The sequence below is a fragment of the Sprattus sprattus genome (genome assembly GCF_963457725.1).
Source record: "Sprattus sprattus genome assembly, chromosome: 8".
Lineage (NCBI taxonomy): Eukaryota > Metazoa > Chordata > Actinopteri > Clupeiformes > Clupeidae > Sprattus > Sprattus sprattus.
The window spans coordinates 27,848,906-27,864,712 of record NC_137927.1 but is presented as its reverse complement, the minus strand read 5'-3'; the positions used below and the strand labels follow the sequence as shown (position 1 = coordinate 27,864,712).

Sequence of the window (15,807 nt, the reverse complement as noted above, 5' to 3'; positions counted from 1 at the left end):
CAACATGCACTCAGTCACGCACCCCCTGCTGCTGTGACCTCTCACCTTTGCATCCGCAGCACTGCACCAGAAAGTTGATGAGCTCCAGAAGTCCCGCCTCCTGGTCCTGTTTGTAGCCCTCCAGCCACTCAGAGACCACCGTCTGTGAAGGGACAGCCAATGAGCGGATGCGCCACTCAAGGTTATGTTTTTCGCCATCACATCGAGGGAGATGCACCAGGGTCAGGGACTCCCTCCACCCCCCTCACTTATCTAGTCTGTTAAGCCTTTCATTCATCCTCGTCCTCACCCCCTCATTACCCCCTCCATCGGATGAATGATGCGCTTCCCCTGTCTGTCAGCGTTCATCTTTCATGTGTGTCTATGTCTCATCCCACCCCACCCCCCTATTGCTACTGGACTACTCACTTCAGCATCATGGTGGGGGGAATAGAATAATCAATGCAGTTTCTAACGAAAAAAAATCTTAAGAAAGAGAACCTGGACCTTTACATTTTTTACATTTAGTCATTTAGCAGATGTTTTTGTCCAAAGCGACGTACAAGTGAGAGAGAAGTCAAGCTAAGAGCAATAAAACCTGGTGTAACAATAAATACTACTTTACATAAGAAATAGAAAAACGACATAGAAAAGAAAAAGGTCTCATCTCTATAGTCTTTCTCCATCCTGCCTCCTATCCTCACCCCCGTTCCAATACCATCTTTCTTCCTCAATTTTCTTACCTCCACCCCCCCCCCCCCTCCACCTCTCCTATCTAAACCTTTTTATTTCTCTCTTTATTCTCCTTTTCTCTCTCTTCCTCCCTCCTGCTCTTTCTTACCGGCAGAGCACTGCGGCCAGACTTGACGGCCTCGTACAGGCTCCCATCAGCGGAGGGCTCCTCTCCTCTCTCCTCCTCTCCCCCTTCCTTCCCTCTCCGCTGCCGGCTGGTACGTCTGGGCCCCTTCTGCACAGGGGAGGGACTGCTAGCCGGAGGCGTAACACTCGAGCTTGACTGGTCTGACACGTTGCGTCTGGGTCTCTTGGGTGGCTGGAGAATTGGAAATGTAAAAACACAAACATTACAGCTTGCAGCAACAAAGGCTTTGGTGCAAGACCACTGAAGAGTCAGAATTTGTGAACAACCAAGAGACCATGTAGGTTTGTCTGTGTGTGTGTGTGTGTGTGTGTCTGTGTCTGTGTCTGTGTCTGTGTCTGAGTCTGAGTCTGAGTCTGAGTCTGTGTCTGAGTCTGAGTCTGTGTCTGTGTCTGTGTCTGTGTCTGTGTCTGTGTCTGTGTCTGTGTCTGTGTCTGTGTCTGTGTCTGTGTCTGTGTCTGTGTCTGTGTGTGTGTGTGTGTGTGTGTGTGTGTGTGTGTGTGTGTGTGTGTGTGTGCGTGCGTGCGTGTGTGGTGTGCATGTCTGTGTGTGTGTGTGTGTGTGTGTGCGTGCGTGCGTGCGTGTGTGGTGTGCATGTCTGTGTGTGTGTGTGTCTACAGACCAATGTTCCGTGGGCCACTGTCTGTTTCATCTTCCTCTTGGATTTGAGTTCATACTCAAAATCACTTCCAGATTCAGACACGTCCTCTGAGAGCTCCTCATCCAAACTGCACCAAAAAACAAAACAAAGGAAAGGCATAGTAATTATTTATATCATATGCAATTCAGTAAATGACCATCTGTTGTATATTTGAAAACTCAAGACATCTATGCAGATTCTAACCTTTGTAGGGCTGAGTCCTGCAACTGCTCCATGTCCATGGTGAAGGGTTGAATTCGTCAGCTGACTGAGCACAAATAGGCTAAAATTAAACAGTTAATCTAAATGTTCATCTTCACTTCATTACCAAGTTTCCAATTTTGAAGTAGTGAGCTTGAAGATCATTTTCATGTTAATTTATTACCTTGTTAAGTTTATCTTGAAAACGTATAACCGTTACCAACACATCGCAGGAGAAAGCCCCTCTCTAACCTCAGTACGGTGTTGTTAAACTGGCTAAACGTTTTGTGAACAGATGATAGCGGTTTTGCCGGCTAAGATTAACGTTAATTTACTGCTGAAAATCTGACCTGATCTTGTACATTTAATGTTAAGTTACAACAAATGCTAAAACTCAAACAGCTTTTCAACTAGCTCACCGTTACTTATTTTATAATAAGAAGAAAACAACTGGTTGGTTTGATTCAGTTGCTTGCTAAACTAAATGGCTAGTTAGTGGTGACATTCAGTTACCTCACACAAAGATTAGAATTATTATGCTTGCTGGCTGGCCAAGTATTTTCCGGTCATGTAAAGCCTTGCCTGGGTCAATAGTATTGACTAACGTTGTATGTGGTTAACCTTACCTTTCAAATGGCTTTTGTTACCTGTGGCGTCTGATGAACACGGCAATTCTTACTAGTTTCAAACCGACTGACGAATACTAGCTAGAGATCCTAAGCTAAGGTTAGTGAAGGCAGCCTACACTTGATCATTCCATACACAAGATCGTCACTCTTGCTGACTCTGTTTACCTCAGGCAGCTAAAGGCGGGAAGAAAGTTCCTAGCTTGATGTGGCCTGTGTACTGATTGGCTAACAGCTTGTAGTTGCCCTTAACGTTGGTTTCTGATTGGTGACTTCATATCTGCACAGTAACTAGTAGCTACATTCATTTTTTTCACACTATTTATAAACACGCTTAACAAAAAAACTGAGGGAAAGGTGGAAAGAGAAATTCTGGTGTTGATGGGATGCATGAGCTATAATTCGGGTAAGGCGTATATCACCTAATTATATAGGGATCTCGAGGATGGGCTGCTGCTATCCAAATTCGCCCCAACCCCAGCGCTACTGCTTCTCCTCTCTCCTCCCTCCTCCCTCTCCCAAAACCCCAACACACCTCCCTCTCCCCAAACCCCAACCTCCCTCTCTCCAAACCCCTCCACATCTCCCCCTTGTCTCCGTGTCGGCCCTGTGGCTGTTCTGACACAGATCGAAAAGAGAGGGATGACTGCTGACGGCAAGCGCAAGCCAAAACTTGTTCGTTCACTCACGGGCCAGGACAAAGTAAAATAACAGCGTCTTTTTGGAGCAGCCCACTTAAGGACAATTTTTCCGAAATCTTTGTCGATGAATGGTGTATTCGGCAAGGCTATGAAATGATGCGGACAAGAATATGACTTGATTTGTTTAAACAAATGGAAGATCTAACGGTTGCCCACCTCACTGGATATACTCTACTGTCTCGTTAAACAACCACTTGCTAGTCATTTTTTTTCATTCGTATCATTAGGGAAGCATTTGTTTTGTAGTGTCCGTATTGACAATTTCAGGCTAACGGTACTGGGGCGTGGGTGTAGTCACTGGGCACCCATTAAATCTGAGACAGCTAAGATGGTTCATCAGTTTTCACCGAATCGATGTTCGCCCATGGCGCTGTGTTTGTTGACTGTCCTGGCATGGAGTTGGGGATCAGCCATGGCGGGTCAGAGTTGCACCGAGACACGACAGGTGTATGGAGAGAAGGGTTACAGCCTCAGCACTGCCCCGCTGACACAGATATCTGGTAAGACTCAAGCCAACGGGGGAAACCCAGAGTTTTTGACACTGTTGTCATGTGTCACAGCACGACGGGGCTTAATTTGTGGGCTATCCTGTAACAGAGTTACTTTAACTTTCCGTTACGTTACTTCAAGGAAATTCTGTTTGCAGAATTACTAAAGAGGCTAGTTGAGATGTATTTGTGCTGTTGACCACAAGTCGAATAATACCCATAATTAGCCCCTTAACAGCTACTTTGCCTGCCATCGTATTGTGGGATACAGTGTGATAGTCTACAAGTTTTTTGCCCAATTTTTCCCCGTCTTTACATTCCGAAACCAATCTAATTATATAAGGTTCAGGTCCGTGACAGACAGTGGCAATTAGCCTACGCCAGATAATCCATATAAAACCAATCCATTATTTTTATTTAGTAGCAGTAACAAGGAATGTGCACAGCTAAAAAAAAAACTAAAAAAAAACATCAGTAATTGGAAAACACAATTTTGAACTGGAGCCAGGAACATTGTGTTCCACAGATCTAGTTAGAAGGGTGGAACATTTGCTGGAAGCCAGTACGGTTCCTGGCACGTTGAAACTTGAAACTTGTGAGCATTGTTTATTATCTCTTATGTCCTCAAGTTGTATCGCTGATGCTCAATAAACATACTTATTAAAAAAAAGTCTTTGGTTCAACAAAATACAATTCGTAATATCTAATACTAAAGGTCCTTTGTACCACATTTAACATAGAAAAATATTAAATTTCACAATGGATAAACAGGGTTATCTACACATAGAAACACACTAAGTACTACACATAACATAAGTACTACAGATATAACACAGTATGGAAACAGATATATAAAAAAGAGTGTATATACAAAAGTAAAGTGAGAGGTAAAATGAGGCAAAAAATGCAGGGCAGGAGTGCAAAAATGAGTGTGCATTGTGCAATGTAAAGAAGTGAAATGTGAGTTAACATAACTCAGACTTGGGGTGAGGTGGCGGGACAAGAGTCCAAGACAGGTGGGGATCCCGGGCCTTGTTAATAAGGCCAGCTGCAGCTGGGAAAAAGATGTTTCTGTGGCGTGAGGTTTTGGTCCTAATGGACCGCAGCTTTCTACCGGAGGGGAGGACCTCGAAGAGTTTGTGACCCGGGTGGGAGGGATCGGCTGCAATCTTACCTGCCCCCCTCAGGGACCTAGAGGCAAACAGGTGCGAATACATAACAAGTCATGACAATACCTAAGACAAGTCATGCTTATACCTAACACAGTCAGTTGGATTTAGTTCTGATGCATGTAGAAAAGATGAGGAGTAGAGGTGAGTCCAGTTGGTCCCTTTGACCGTTTATTTTTTGCAGAAAGGTGGATTACAAGTTGTTGGAAATAAAACAAAAGATATTAAACTAAAGAGTCTTTCGCACAGCACAGTTCTCATTGCAAACGTCCTGGCACAGGCTCAAAAAACTGTTGCCTTCCTCAGCCACACCCTGATGCTCTGGCTGCTAGTCTTTAAGGCCTTTCCCCCTTGGGCTCCACATTCAGCCTCTCAGGTCAAGTTCAGGTGTCCTCTAGATGGGGGTAAAAACACCTATGGCCATAGTGAATCATTCATTCTTACATACACACACATGCACATACTAATAAAGATAGCATAAGAATAAACATAAAGGTTAATTTGGCTCCTACAATACTTGTTTAACAGCCTAGGCTTCTGTCACCAGATAATTATTTAAATGTTTTAAACTGCACATTGGAGACTGGTCAAACGCAATTTCAAACTTCTGTGCTAACCCTGTTACATAGATTTTTGACAATAAAGTACACTTGACTTGACTTGACTTGAATACAGTCATCTATGTTACTCTCACAAGTTTATGTGGGTGCAGCGGGTGTTTGGGAACGCAAGAGAAACCAACCCCATTATTGGCAGTTTCATCAACGGCATGGTTGCACTGGCGGATAGGCAACTGGGGGCACAACATGTACGTATGTGTGTGTGTGTGTGTGTGTGTGTGTGTGTATTGTTATCTCCATCTGAGTCTTGGCTTGGTGTCCCGTGGGCCAGGGGAGCAGATGGCTCAGAGAGAGGGATGGTGAGAGAGAGAGAAAAGGGGAGGGGGGGGGGGGGGTGGTTATAGATGGAAGAGAGGGATGAGGAGGGCCTAACAAAAGGAGGAAGAGAACAGAATTCAGACTAGCATGTTTCAGCCAGTGCATTGCCATCATGTATGGTTTAGTTTAATATAGTTACACAAAGTCTGCCAAGACATTGTCATAGAAAATCTATATGGTCCTTTTGTCTCTCAGAAGAGAATGTAGCCAATACAAGAAGACAAAATGGTCTCAATTTGCAGAACGCTGGCATGTTTTAATTTTGCAGCCTGGGTGTACTCCAGCATATTATGCTCAAACCACAACACAATGTAATAGGTCTATTTAAACGTATTGCACATTGAGGTTTTTTTTTTTATCACTGAAATAAACCAGATTTTTTTATCAAGCAGCTGTTCTGTTGGTCCTCAGCGGAAGCCACAGTACTAATATTGCCATATGTCACAGAGTTAAGTGGAGTAAAATGTGTTTAAACATCTGCTGGGCCCTACTGGGTAATTGGGTGCGGTTAGGAGTGTGCTTGGGGAGTTTGGCGGCTGTGGTGGTGTGTTATCTTGCAATAACACACAGTATGCCAAATTAAGTTTTGGAATGCAATGTTGTTGAGCACATTATCCCTTCAGTTGCAAAGCGCAACACAAATACAAATTTTGGAAATCTTAGGACCAAGAATGGTTAATCCTATTTTGTCATGTTCCACATATATTCCAGTGAAGAACTGACAGTGTTTTATCCATTTTCCATTGTTACTTTTAGGTTTAGCCTATAATAACTGACACTAGCCAAATGTCCTGGTATGGCTACCAGAGGTGTTTCAGGTCTCATGAGAAATCAATACCTGTCATTTTTGTTTATGATCTATCGCAGTGATGAACAAATAAATTATATTTTCTAGGGCTGAACGTTTGATTGCATTTGCGATAAAACCGTGATATGATAAAAACACGATTTTCTAATCGCAACGTCCGCAATTACAACGTGGTCTAAAAAATAAATACATCTTAAAATGGTACATTTTGCACACAGTGTTTAAAAAGTGCATGCATGCTGTTTATACTTACAATGACTTTGTTTAAATGACTTAAATGCAAAGCCACTGAGTTGTTGTTCTTGTTTCTTTAATGAGTAGTTAAATAAAAATGTGGGAAAGAATATTTTACACTAAATGTATCTAATATTGTGTTGGTCATATTCAAATCATTCATTATGTTTTGATGGGGAAAAAAAAGAAGATAAGATAAAAAAAATTGCAATCGCAATATTGGGGGGGGGGGGGGGTGGGGGGAATCGCAATTAGATTATTTTCCCAAATCGTTCAGCCCTAGTATTTTCATACCTTTCCCACTCATCTCATCTGTTTGTTGATTGGCTGGTCTACCCTGTCTCTTCTCTCATTGGCTCAGGCGAACACCTGAAGCTTTGCTCCCAGGACGACAGCTGCTGCTCCAGCCTGATGGAGGAAACACTCTCTCGTCAGAGTGAGAGCGACTTCCTGTCCGCCGTCAACGACAGCAGCCAGTTCCTCCTCATCTCCTTCACTGAGAGGCACCGCAAGTTTGATGGTGAGGAGACGGCAGTCAGCCACTCCTTATACCAATTCATGGCCAGCAACAAACTAACAGATTGACTAACTGACATCAAACCTCAATCACCAACATGAGACCTATAACTTCTTTGACTCAAAACCAAGGCATGTTAAATGAAATCCTGATGTAATAGGTCTTATTCTGGTGATTCTAAGTAGATTGACAGTAATACATTAAAGTGGCATTATGCAGTAATTGTACTTCAGGATTAGGGTAAGGATAAGCAGTTTTACCTTAAAATAACAGCTATAAAAAAAAATGTGGCCGCTACAATGACATTTAATATGAAGAATCGCCTACGTGCCATTGCAATACCATACTGTATGCCAAACTAGTAAGTAGCTTATTTGCTGTCTTGCTTTGCCCTGGTTTGCACTTGCTTGATGTTTGTCTGTGTTAGGACAGATGTTGACTAACTACTTTGTCATAGTGTCAGAGGGAGCACATTTCAAGAGGTTTCGCTAGGTTTTCTTCGCTAGCATCTCGTAGCGATTAGCAATTAATCCGTTATGCTGCTTTAAAGTAATCAGTAATATGTAATTATGTGGTGTGTCCTCATCCCAGAGTTTTTCAGAGAGCTCACTGACCTGGCAGAAAAGTCTATGAACCAGATGTTCACCAAGATCTACGGCCTCCTTTACACACAGAATTTAAATGTCTTCCAGAACCTGTTTGTTGGACTCCGTCACTACTACTCTGGTAAGGACATATTTCACTAGCTTCCCTGCTAAAGCAAGGTGCTGATACCACCATGTTCATGAGTTCAGTTCCCCAAGAGGAACACATACAGATATTATGCATACAATACTAGTGCTGTTAGTCATAGGTGTCTTGCTAAATGAATATAAATTAAATTAAATAATTTGCCCTGCCTGCAGGGGGCACTGTGAGCGTGGAGGTGGTTCTGGCTGAGTTCTGGTCTCGGTTGGTGGAGCGACTTTTCCCCCTACTCAATTCCCAGTACCAGTACAGTGAGGACTACCTGGAGTGTGTCAGCAAACATGCGGAACAGCTTCAGCCTTTCGGAGACGTCCCTCCTAAGCTCCGCATACAGGTGTGTGTGTGTGTGTGTATGTGTGTGTGTGTGTGTCAGTGTGTGTGTGGTGCATACAGGTGTGTCACAAATATATTTTTTCTGACGATGAATAACTGAATGGTAAAACCAGTATAGAGCTGTTCCTCAATACTCAAAGCGCTTGTATACATATCCCAGTGGAATTCATCTCAATAGGAATCCCATCAGATTTGCTGACTTTGAAGGCATGTAATTCCAAAGCCGAGTGCATATTTGTGTCGACAGACGATTGTAAATCCTCCCGCTGAAATGTGTTAGGAGGGTGACTCAGTGGTGCCAGGCTGCATAATAAACGTATGATAAAACACCTTCAGCCTGCTTCCTTTCAGAAGGAAATGTGCTGCCTTAATGCTCTCTCAACGCTTCACAATGGTAACAAGAATTCCTTCTTTTTTCTCTCTCACACTTCAACCCTCGTCCTTTTTCTTTCTTGCTTGGTTGCTTTAATTCTGTCTCTAGACGTCCAGTGCTTTCATAGCAGCCAGAGCGCTTGTCCAAGGCCTCGCCACTGGTCGTGACATCGTGAGCAAAGCAGTGAAGGTTTGTAGCGTCGCTGTTAAAGTATTTATGAAGCTTTTACGAGGACACGGTGGCACCTCATCTTTGTGACAAGCATGAATCTCACCCCCCAAACTCTCTTTTCCCTGTCTCCCTCTCCCTTTTGCTCACTGTCTTTTCTGTCAGTCTCTCCCTTGCTCTCTCTTTTCTTTCTGTCTCTCTTGCCCTGTCCCTGTCCCTCTCTGTCTGTCTCATTAATAATGATCTGATTTTAGTAGTGGATGATGGTAGCTTGATATTTAATAGCTGATATGTGTTCACATACATGATGTTGGTGTAGTTGGGTTGTGGGGTTATACAGTAGCCTGTTTAAGGTGTCCTTGATCCATATAATGGTTGAATAAAGAGGTTTTAAAAGTCAAAGTCTCTCTCTATCTCTCTCTCCCTCTCTCTCTCTGTCTCTCTCTTTCTCTTTGTCTCTCTTTCTCTCTCTTTCTCTGTCTCTCTCTCTCTCTGTCTCTCTGTATCCCTCTCTCTCTCTGTCTCTGTAGTTGAACGTTGGATCTGAATGTGTCCGTGCCCTGATGCGCCAGTGGTACTGCCCTCTGTGTCGTGGGATCCCCGCCCTCAAGCCCTGCCACTCGCTGTGCCTTAATGTGCTGAAGGGTTGCCTGGCCAATCAGGCTGACTTGGATTCGGAATGGAACAATTTTATTGGTAAGAGAGAAAAAGTGGGTGTGGTCTGCCTCCAGATCCAGACACTCATATGTTATGCATGGCATGAATCCCATAAACAGTAACCATGGAATCTAAATAAGCCAAACTAAACTGTTAAATCATGATCAGAAGTCTAAACTTTCTATCTATTTATCTCTCTTTCTGCCTTTTTTTCTTGCTTCCTTTTTCTTTCTGCTCTCTTTATCTGTCTTCTTGTCTCTATCTTTCCTCTGTCTATCTCTCTCTCTCTGTCTCTCTCTCTCTCTCTCTTCCTAAACTCCTATCTCTATATCTCTTCTCATTTTTCTATCTCTCTCTCTGCACCTATCTGTCTATCTATGCTTACCTTCTTCCTCCTCCTCCCTCCCCCCCTCCCCCTCACTCCCCATTGCTCTCCCGGTGACAGATGCGCTGGTGGTGGTAGCTGATAAGCTGGGAGGTCCCTTCAACATGGAGCTGGCTGTTGACTCCATTGCTTTCAAGGTGTCAGAGGGGATCATGAACATGCAGGAGAACAGCGTCATCTTCTCCGCCAAGGCAAGGCAGCACACTGGTAGAGAGGAGGGGGCTTTGGCAGTTAAAAAGCCTTTAACATATTTGAACAAATATCTGTTAGGGATATGAAAATGAAGTGAACAGCTGTGATTCCACTACCGGGCCAGTGCGAGCTAGGGCTAGGGCTTATGGCCTGACGGTTATTTGGTAACGTGTAGGTTTTTTGATAGTGACTAGTTATCTTTCTTTGGCACAGAACCTCTCTTACCTGACTCTGTTAACCCCGCCATTCACCTTGATAGCTTAAACACCAGTGAGCCCTGCTTGGCCCAAGGGTAGTCAGCGGGCCCAAAGCCCCAGCCCGTCAGCCTAGTGGCACGATCAAGCCTCGGATGCGACAGTGGAAACTCAACTGGCCTTGGCGAGCACTAACACGCCTGTATTTGCCCAATAGTGTACGGCTAATGTCCCTAAACATTCCATATCAATGCTGGGTGCACAAGTCTTTCAACATCATACAAATTCATTTTTGGGCCAAACCCACAGTTAATGGGGCACCAAGCCAACACGCTGACTCCACTGTATAATACTCTTTCGGGGATCACTCTATAGGGCACTCTCAAGGCTCACATCCTTCACTGGATTCCTTTAATAATCACTGACGTTCACACATTTCCCAGCGGAACACTCACTTTTAGAGCAGGCTGACGCTAATGATGTACACTGACTCATTCATCAGCCATTTTAATTAGCTTTGGCTAAGTGACAGCGCGCAGTATTTTAAACAGCTAGGATTACAGTGTTGGGATATTACTATGTCCTGATATGAGGCTTGTCTTATGCAATGATCTCCTAGATCTTTAGAGACGTGTTTTCGGGAAGACGTTGTATTTTACTGTGTTCTTATGAAAATGCTTACATTCAGTGAAACGTTTCTTTGCCACAGGTCATCCAGAAATGTGGCAGGCCCCAGTCTGCCCCGAAAAAATCCAAGCGTCCCCCCAAGGAACAGCGCGGAAACCGAAGACTGGTCAGAAACAGCCCAGAGGAGAAGCCCACCACTGCCGCAGGCACCAACCTCGACCGCCTGGTAAACACATGGGTGTGAAGGGGGGGAATCAAGTGTGGTATGCTAGTGATGCTAAAACCTTTGAAATGGCAGAAGAAAAAGGAAAATTGATAAAGTCTTGCATTTTTTATTACGGATGCCTATGTAACCCGGCAATAAGGAGTGGTTGTGTGAAACTAGCTAGTTAACTAGCTGACAACCAACAGCCTTGCAAACACAAACCACAGCGAAGTTGGAGCTGATAAAAGCTAGACTTGCTAACTTAATAACTAATTTAGAATTTTGAGGATGATACAAAAACTAGTTACCTTCAAAGCACACTGCAAAAAGTGAATAAAACCTGCATGCTCAGGTGATTTTTGGCATGTGTGTGTGTGCCAATTCCAGGTGTCAGATCTGAAGGAGGGCTTGCACCCCATGAAGGGCTTCTGGGTGTCTCTGCCTCACACCATCTGCAATGACGACAAAATAGCCGCAAATGTTACCAACGAGGACCGCTGCTGGAACGGACAAAATCGCGGACGGTGAGTCTTAGGTGGAGAGCAAAGAGTTCAATTTCACTTGGATTTGGTTCGGTTTCACTACTATCAGCCAAAAAGTGTGTGTGGTGTATGTGTGTGCTGTTATTGTGTATAAAAGTATTTGTTAGCACTTTTTGGAAAGAAACCAGCTTGTATATTCACCAATGCAACATTTGTTTCATGGATCCTTAGAGTAAACATGGATGAGTCTAACTAAATAACAGAAACAGGTCAATGTGACAACAGCATCCATATCCACCATCACAGCTCAACTGTGGGTTTGTGTTTTCTGCGTGTCAGGTATTTGTCGGACGTGACAGGAGATGGCCTGGTCAGTCAGATCAACAACCCGGAGGTGAAAGTGGACATCGCCCAGCCAGACATCGGGACCCGTGAGCTCATTATGGAGCTCCGCGTGGCCACCAACGTCCTGAAGCAAGCCTCCTCTTCTGCCACCTAGTTGTAGTACTTGAAGATGTCGAGGCGGCGTAGAGCTGTTCAAAAAAAACACCTGTTTTTCTACTGATAGTCATGCATACCGTTCTTCTTTCAAGGACATGATCTGTGTGTCATGTTCTGTGTGTCATGTTCTGATGTCACTGCTGTAACTTCTGTAGTGATGGGATGGGAAAATAACGCTGCTTGTCTGCTCATGTAACATGATTTTTATACTCACATAAAGGCTGGCTGCGCCCAGCTTTTCTTTGGAGTTTGTTCATGATATTTGGTTGTGACACTCTCCCTCTTTTGCAAGAGATAAAGTGCTGAAATTCTGATTGCTAGTCTCTGTCTCATTAATATTAACGTCTTAATGTAATTTATCTAACAGCATGTAATGTGACGGCTGAGGTTCAGGTTTTGTAGTTGGGACGTGTGCCCTTCCTGCTCCAGATTGTCCTCCTCACAGCCATGGCAAACACAAAGTAACTGATAAACAACAACAGGGTTTTTGAATTTGAATGCATCCTCTGCTTTCTCAACGTTCCCCTCCTTGCAGCTACGACTATTAAAAAAAATAACCAACTAATAATGTAACAGAATAATACGTCTCATTTTAGTGAGGTGATTCTGGCACCAGGGCCAGAGCTTTCAGCCAGGTCCTCCCCTTCACTGAGCCCACACTGAACACCGTCAGCACATCACACAACAGCATGAAGGCCTGAGACAGAGGGAGAGAGCGAGAGAGAGAAGAGGAGGAGGTGGGGAGAGACAGAAAGACGAGGGAGAGGAGATAATGATGGAGAGAAAGATTCATAGATAAAAAAGTAGGAGAAGACAGGTGGAGAGAGAGAAGAGGAGGTGGGGAGAGACAGAAAGAGGAGGAAGAGAGAAGAGGAGGTGGGAAGAGGCAGAAAAAGGAGGGAGAGGAGATACTGATAGAGAGAGAGAGAAAGATAGATACATACATAGACAGAAGGTAGGACAAAAGAGGAAGAAAAGAGACAGACAAGGTTGTAGAAAAGACACGGAAAGAGAAAAGGGAGGGGACATGAGGAGGAAAGGGGGGGGGGGGTTAAGTGAGTCAATGACTGGCATTTGCAACTTTGTAGTGACTTTGAAGGTACTGATACATGCCTGCGAAGCTAGCCAATCAAATGTCTGTATTCCATTCATTTCTGTTCGAGTCCCACACACTTTGAGAACCACTGACATAGACATGCGAAAAAAGATTAGTACCTATGTGTTGTGTGTTTGTTCGTGTTAGTGTGTGTGTGTGGGTGGGTGGGTGTAACCTGGTCAGTACTGTGGGGACTCACCTGGTCCCTGACTTGAGCGTTTCCGAGAGAGAGACAACTCTGGCACACAATACAGAACGAGCGAACCTCCTTCCTCAATCTCTTCACCTCCGCCTGACCAGCAGCACACATCAGAAAAGAAAAGGACGAAAATAACTTGTTAGAAAGAGAGAGAGAGAGAGAGAGAGGAAACACTGCTGCAGATACTTCTCACCCTCGCTCTGTTTGCGTCAGAAATAGAGGAGTACGTAGGAGCTGTGAGTTAATCATAGGTGCAAGTGAGAGAGAGAAAGAGAGTGCGAGGGAGGGAGCGAGAGAAAATGATCCAAGTCTGGAGGAGAAGAAACCTTGTCTGTGGTGGGCGAGTCAAAGTCTGAGATCTTTCTTCTCTCCCACAGGAGGTGGAAGGCTGTGCACTTCAAAGCAGGAACCATGAGCTGGAAAATAAATCATGCCATTATGTGCATACGCAAGCACCAGAGAACCTGAGGAAGAACCGCTCAGCTCACTACACTAAGTTCGGAAACGTTTTTTCGGCCGATTATAATAATGCCAATTGGCCGATTCAATAATGCCAATTGGTATTGTATTTTACATCGTTGGAAAGCCTGATTAGTCACCTTTACAACGAGGTACAACTTGTAAGGGTCGTGCATTCGTGGAATGAGCAACACAGCTAAATGTGTGGGTAGCGGGCTAAAAAATTGTGCCAAAATCCCCTGCAATATGCTCTCTTCCACCTCTGGAAGACATATATAAAACACGCTGCCTCAGGAAGGCCCACAGCATCTTCAGAGACTCAACACACCCTGGTCACCACCTATTAGAACTGTTGCCCTCAGGGAGGCGCTTTCGGACCATCAAAGCAAAAACAGACAGGCTGAGAAACAGCTTCTATCCAAGAGCTATCATTGCACTAAACAATGCACAAAACTGACCTGTATTTGTCTCTATGATGTGTAATATGTCTTGTGTTTTTTTTTTAACTTGTTTAAGCTGAGTCTGAGGAGACTGGGCCAACCATATCTGAGGTCGGGCCTGGGTTAACAAGGACACAGCCTACCCAACTCTCTGGTCACCAGTGGCGGTTCTACATGGAATTACGCCCCGGGCGAGAGAGAGGAAGGGGGTGAGAGAGGGAGGGATGGGGAGAGAGGGAGGGACACAGTCTGAAAGAACAGAATCAACATGTACGCACACACACACACACACCTACTCTCATTTATTCATCATCAGAAAAAAGATGTTTGTGACACAACTGTATGCGGAGCTTAGGAGGGACGTCTCCAAAAGGCTGAAGCTGTTCCTCATGTTTGCTGACACACTCCAGGTAGTCCTCACTGAACTGGTACTGGGGATTGAGTAGGGGGGAAAATCGCTCCACCAACCGAGACCAGGCACACACACACACACACACAAGCACAAAGGTACACAGTTACAATCAATCATTTAGCACAAAGTAACGCATTACCGTAATTCCACTACTTTTAGCGGTAACAAGCATAAAGAGGTATTTTTTTTTTTTAAATCAAGCGACGCAGTTACAATTACTGACATTGAAATGAGTTGGTTACCCGTGTTACTCTCTTTTGTAAAGAAAATTAACACTTGCAGACACACAAAATGTATAAACAATTAAAAAGACAGAAGCACAATAACAAATAAACAAAGAAAGGACACATCCACACAACTTCAACAACCACGCAAATTCATCCACCCACACTCATCAATCACCCCCAGTTAAGTCCAGAGCAGAAATTAGTGTGAATGGCTTTCTGAAGGCTGGTCATCTTATTGAGTGAAGAAAGATGACCCCTAAGTAACCTCTCAGCACTAACCAATGCAGTGCCTGCATTAGGGATGGGTTGGAGCTCAGAGGGGAGAGGCTCTGTACCTGAAGCAGCCTCACTAATTACCACACACAGTGTGAAGAGCACCACATCATCAGCTCTCTGATACAGGCTAATTAACAATCAATGCCTCATCAATCAGAGCACTAGGACATCAGAGTCATTTTCACACCAATTTTACTAATTCTGATGCTTTATGGCATCACAAATCTATATTTTTGTAAGAGTATATTTTTAGCTTTTAAAGCAGGAAACCACATAACCATATAATAAATTATTCATCAGATTCACAATTCACAAGTAATTTTTACATTCTTTAAAACCTTTTGAAATAAACTCCCTCGACATAAGTACATGATATTAAATTCTGTGGAGGTACACAAACAGCCTCTGCAAGTTCAAACTTCAGAGAAGTTTCCCAGTAAACCAGCATCAGGTCATCATTTCAGACCTGCCTGTGTGTCTAGTTGTCAGGGGAACTCGGAGTGCTTGGTTGGCATGACACATGGGGTGCTTGCATTGCCCTAGCAGGTACTGAATAGCAGTTACAGTTACAGCGCCTCACCAGCTGGGCCACAAACTCACACAGGCTCTCACGGAAGCGGCGCCACTGGGGGCCCACCGACGAAATAGGGTACGCC

At 44.1% G+C, this 15,807-nt stretch overlaps 2 protein-coding genes across 2 annotated transcripts in view; one reads left to right on the top strand and one right to left on the bottom strand.

Moving 5' to 3' along the window:
* Positions 1-1,738, bottom strand: part of stag3 (STAG3 cohesin complex component) — a gene marked incomplete at both ends in the record, with an annotated part of 29,592 nt that extends 27,854 nt beyond the window's left edge. The window contains 4 exons of the mRNA XM_080843556.1: positions 46-142; positions 821-1,030; positions 1,479-1,584; positions 1,701-1,738. Of these exons, the coding sequence (XP_080699682.1) occupies positions 46-142; positions 821-1,030; positions 1,479-1,584; positions 1,701-1,738 (451 nt within the window). The remainder of the gene's footprint in view (positions 1-45; positions 143-820; positions 1,031-1,478; positions 1,585-1,700) is intronic.
* Positions 1,739-2,983: 1,245 nt separating this feature from the next.
* On the top strand, positions 2,984-12,203 carry LOC308369538 (glypican-6-like). Its single transcript, XM_080844019.1, has 10 exons — positions 2,984-3,524; positions 7,023-7,181; positions 7,770-7,904; positions 8,084-8,259; positions 8,740-8,820; positions 9,330-9,495; positions 9,902-10,032; positions 10,937-11,080; positions 11,447-11,583; positions 11,881-12,203. The coding sequence occupies exons 1-10, from the start codon at positions 3,353-3,355 to the stop codon at positions 12,038-12,040; spliced, it is 1,461 nt and encodes a 486-aa protein (XP_080700145.1). The 5' UTR covers positions 2,984-3,352; the 3' UTR covers positions 12,041-12,203.
* Positions 12,204-15,807: the final 3,604 nt, after the last annotated feature.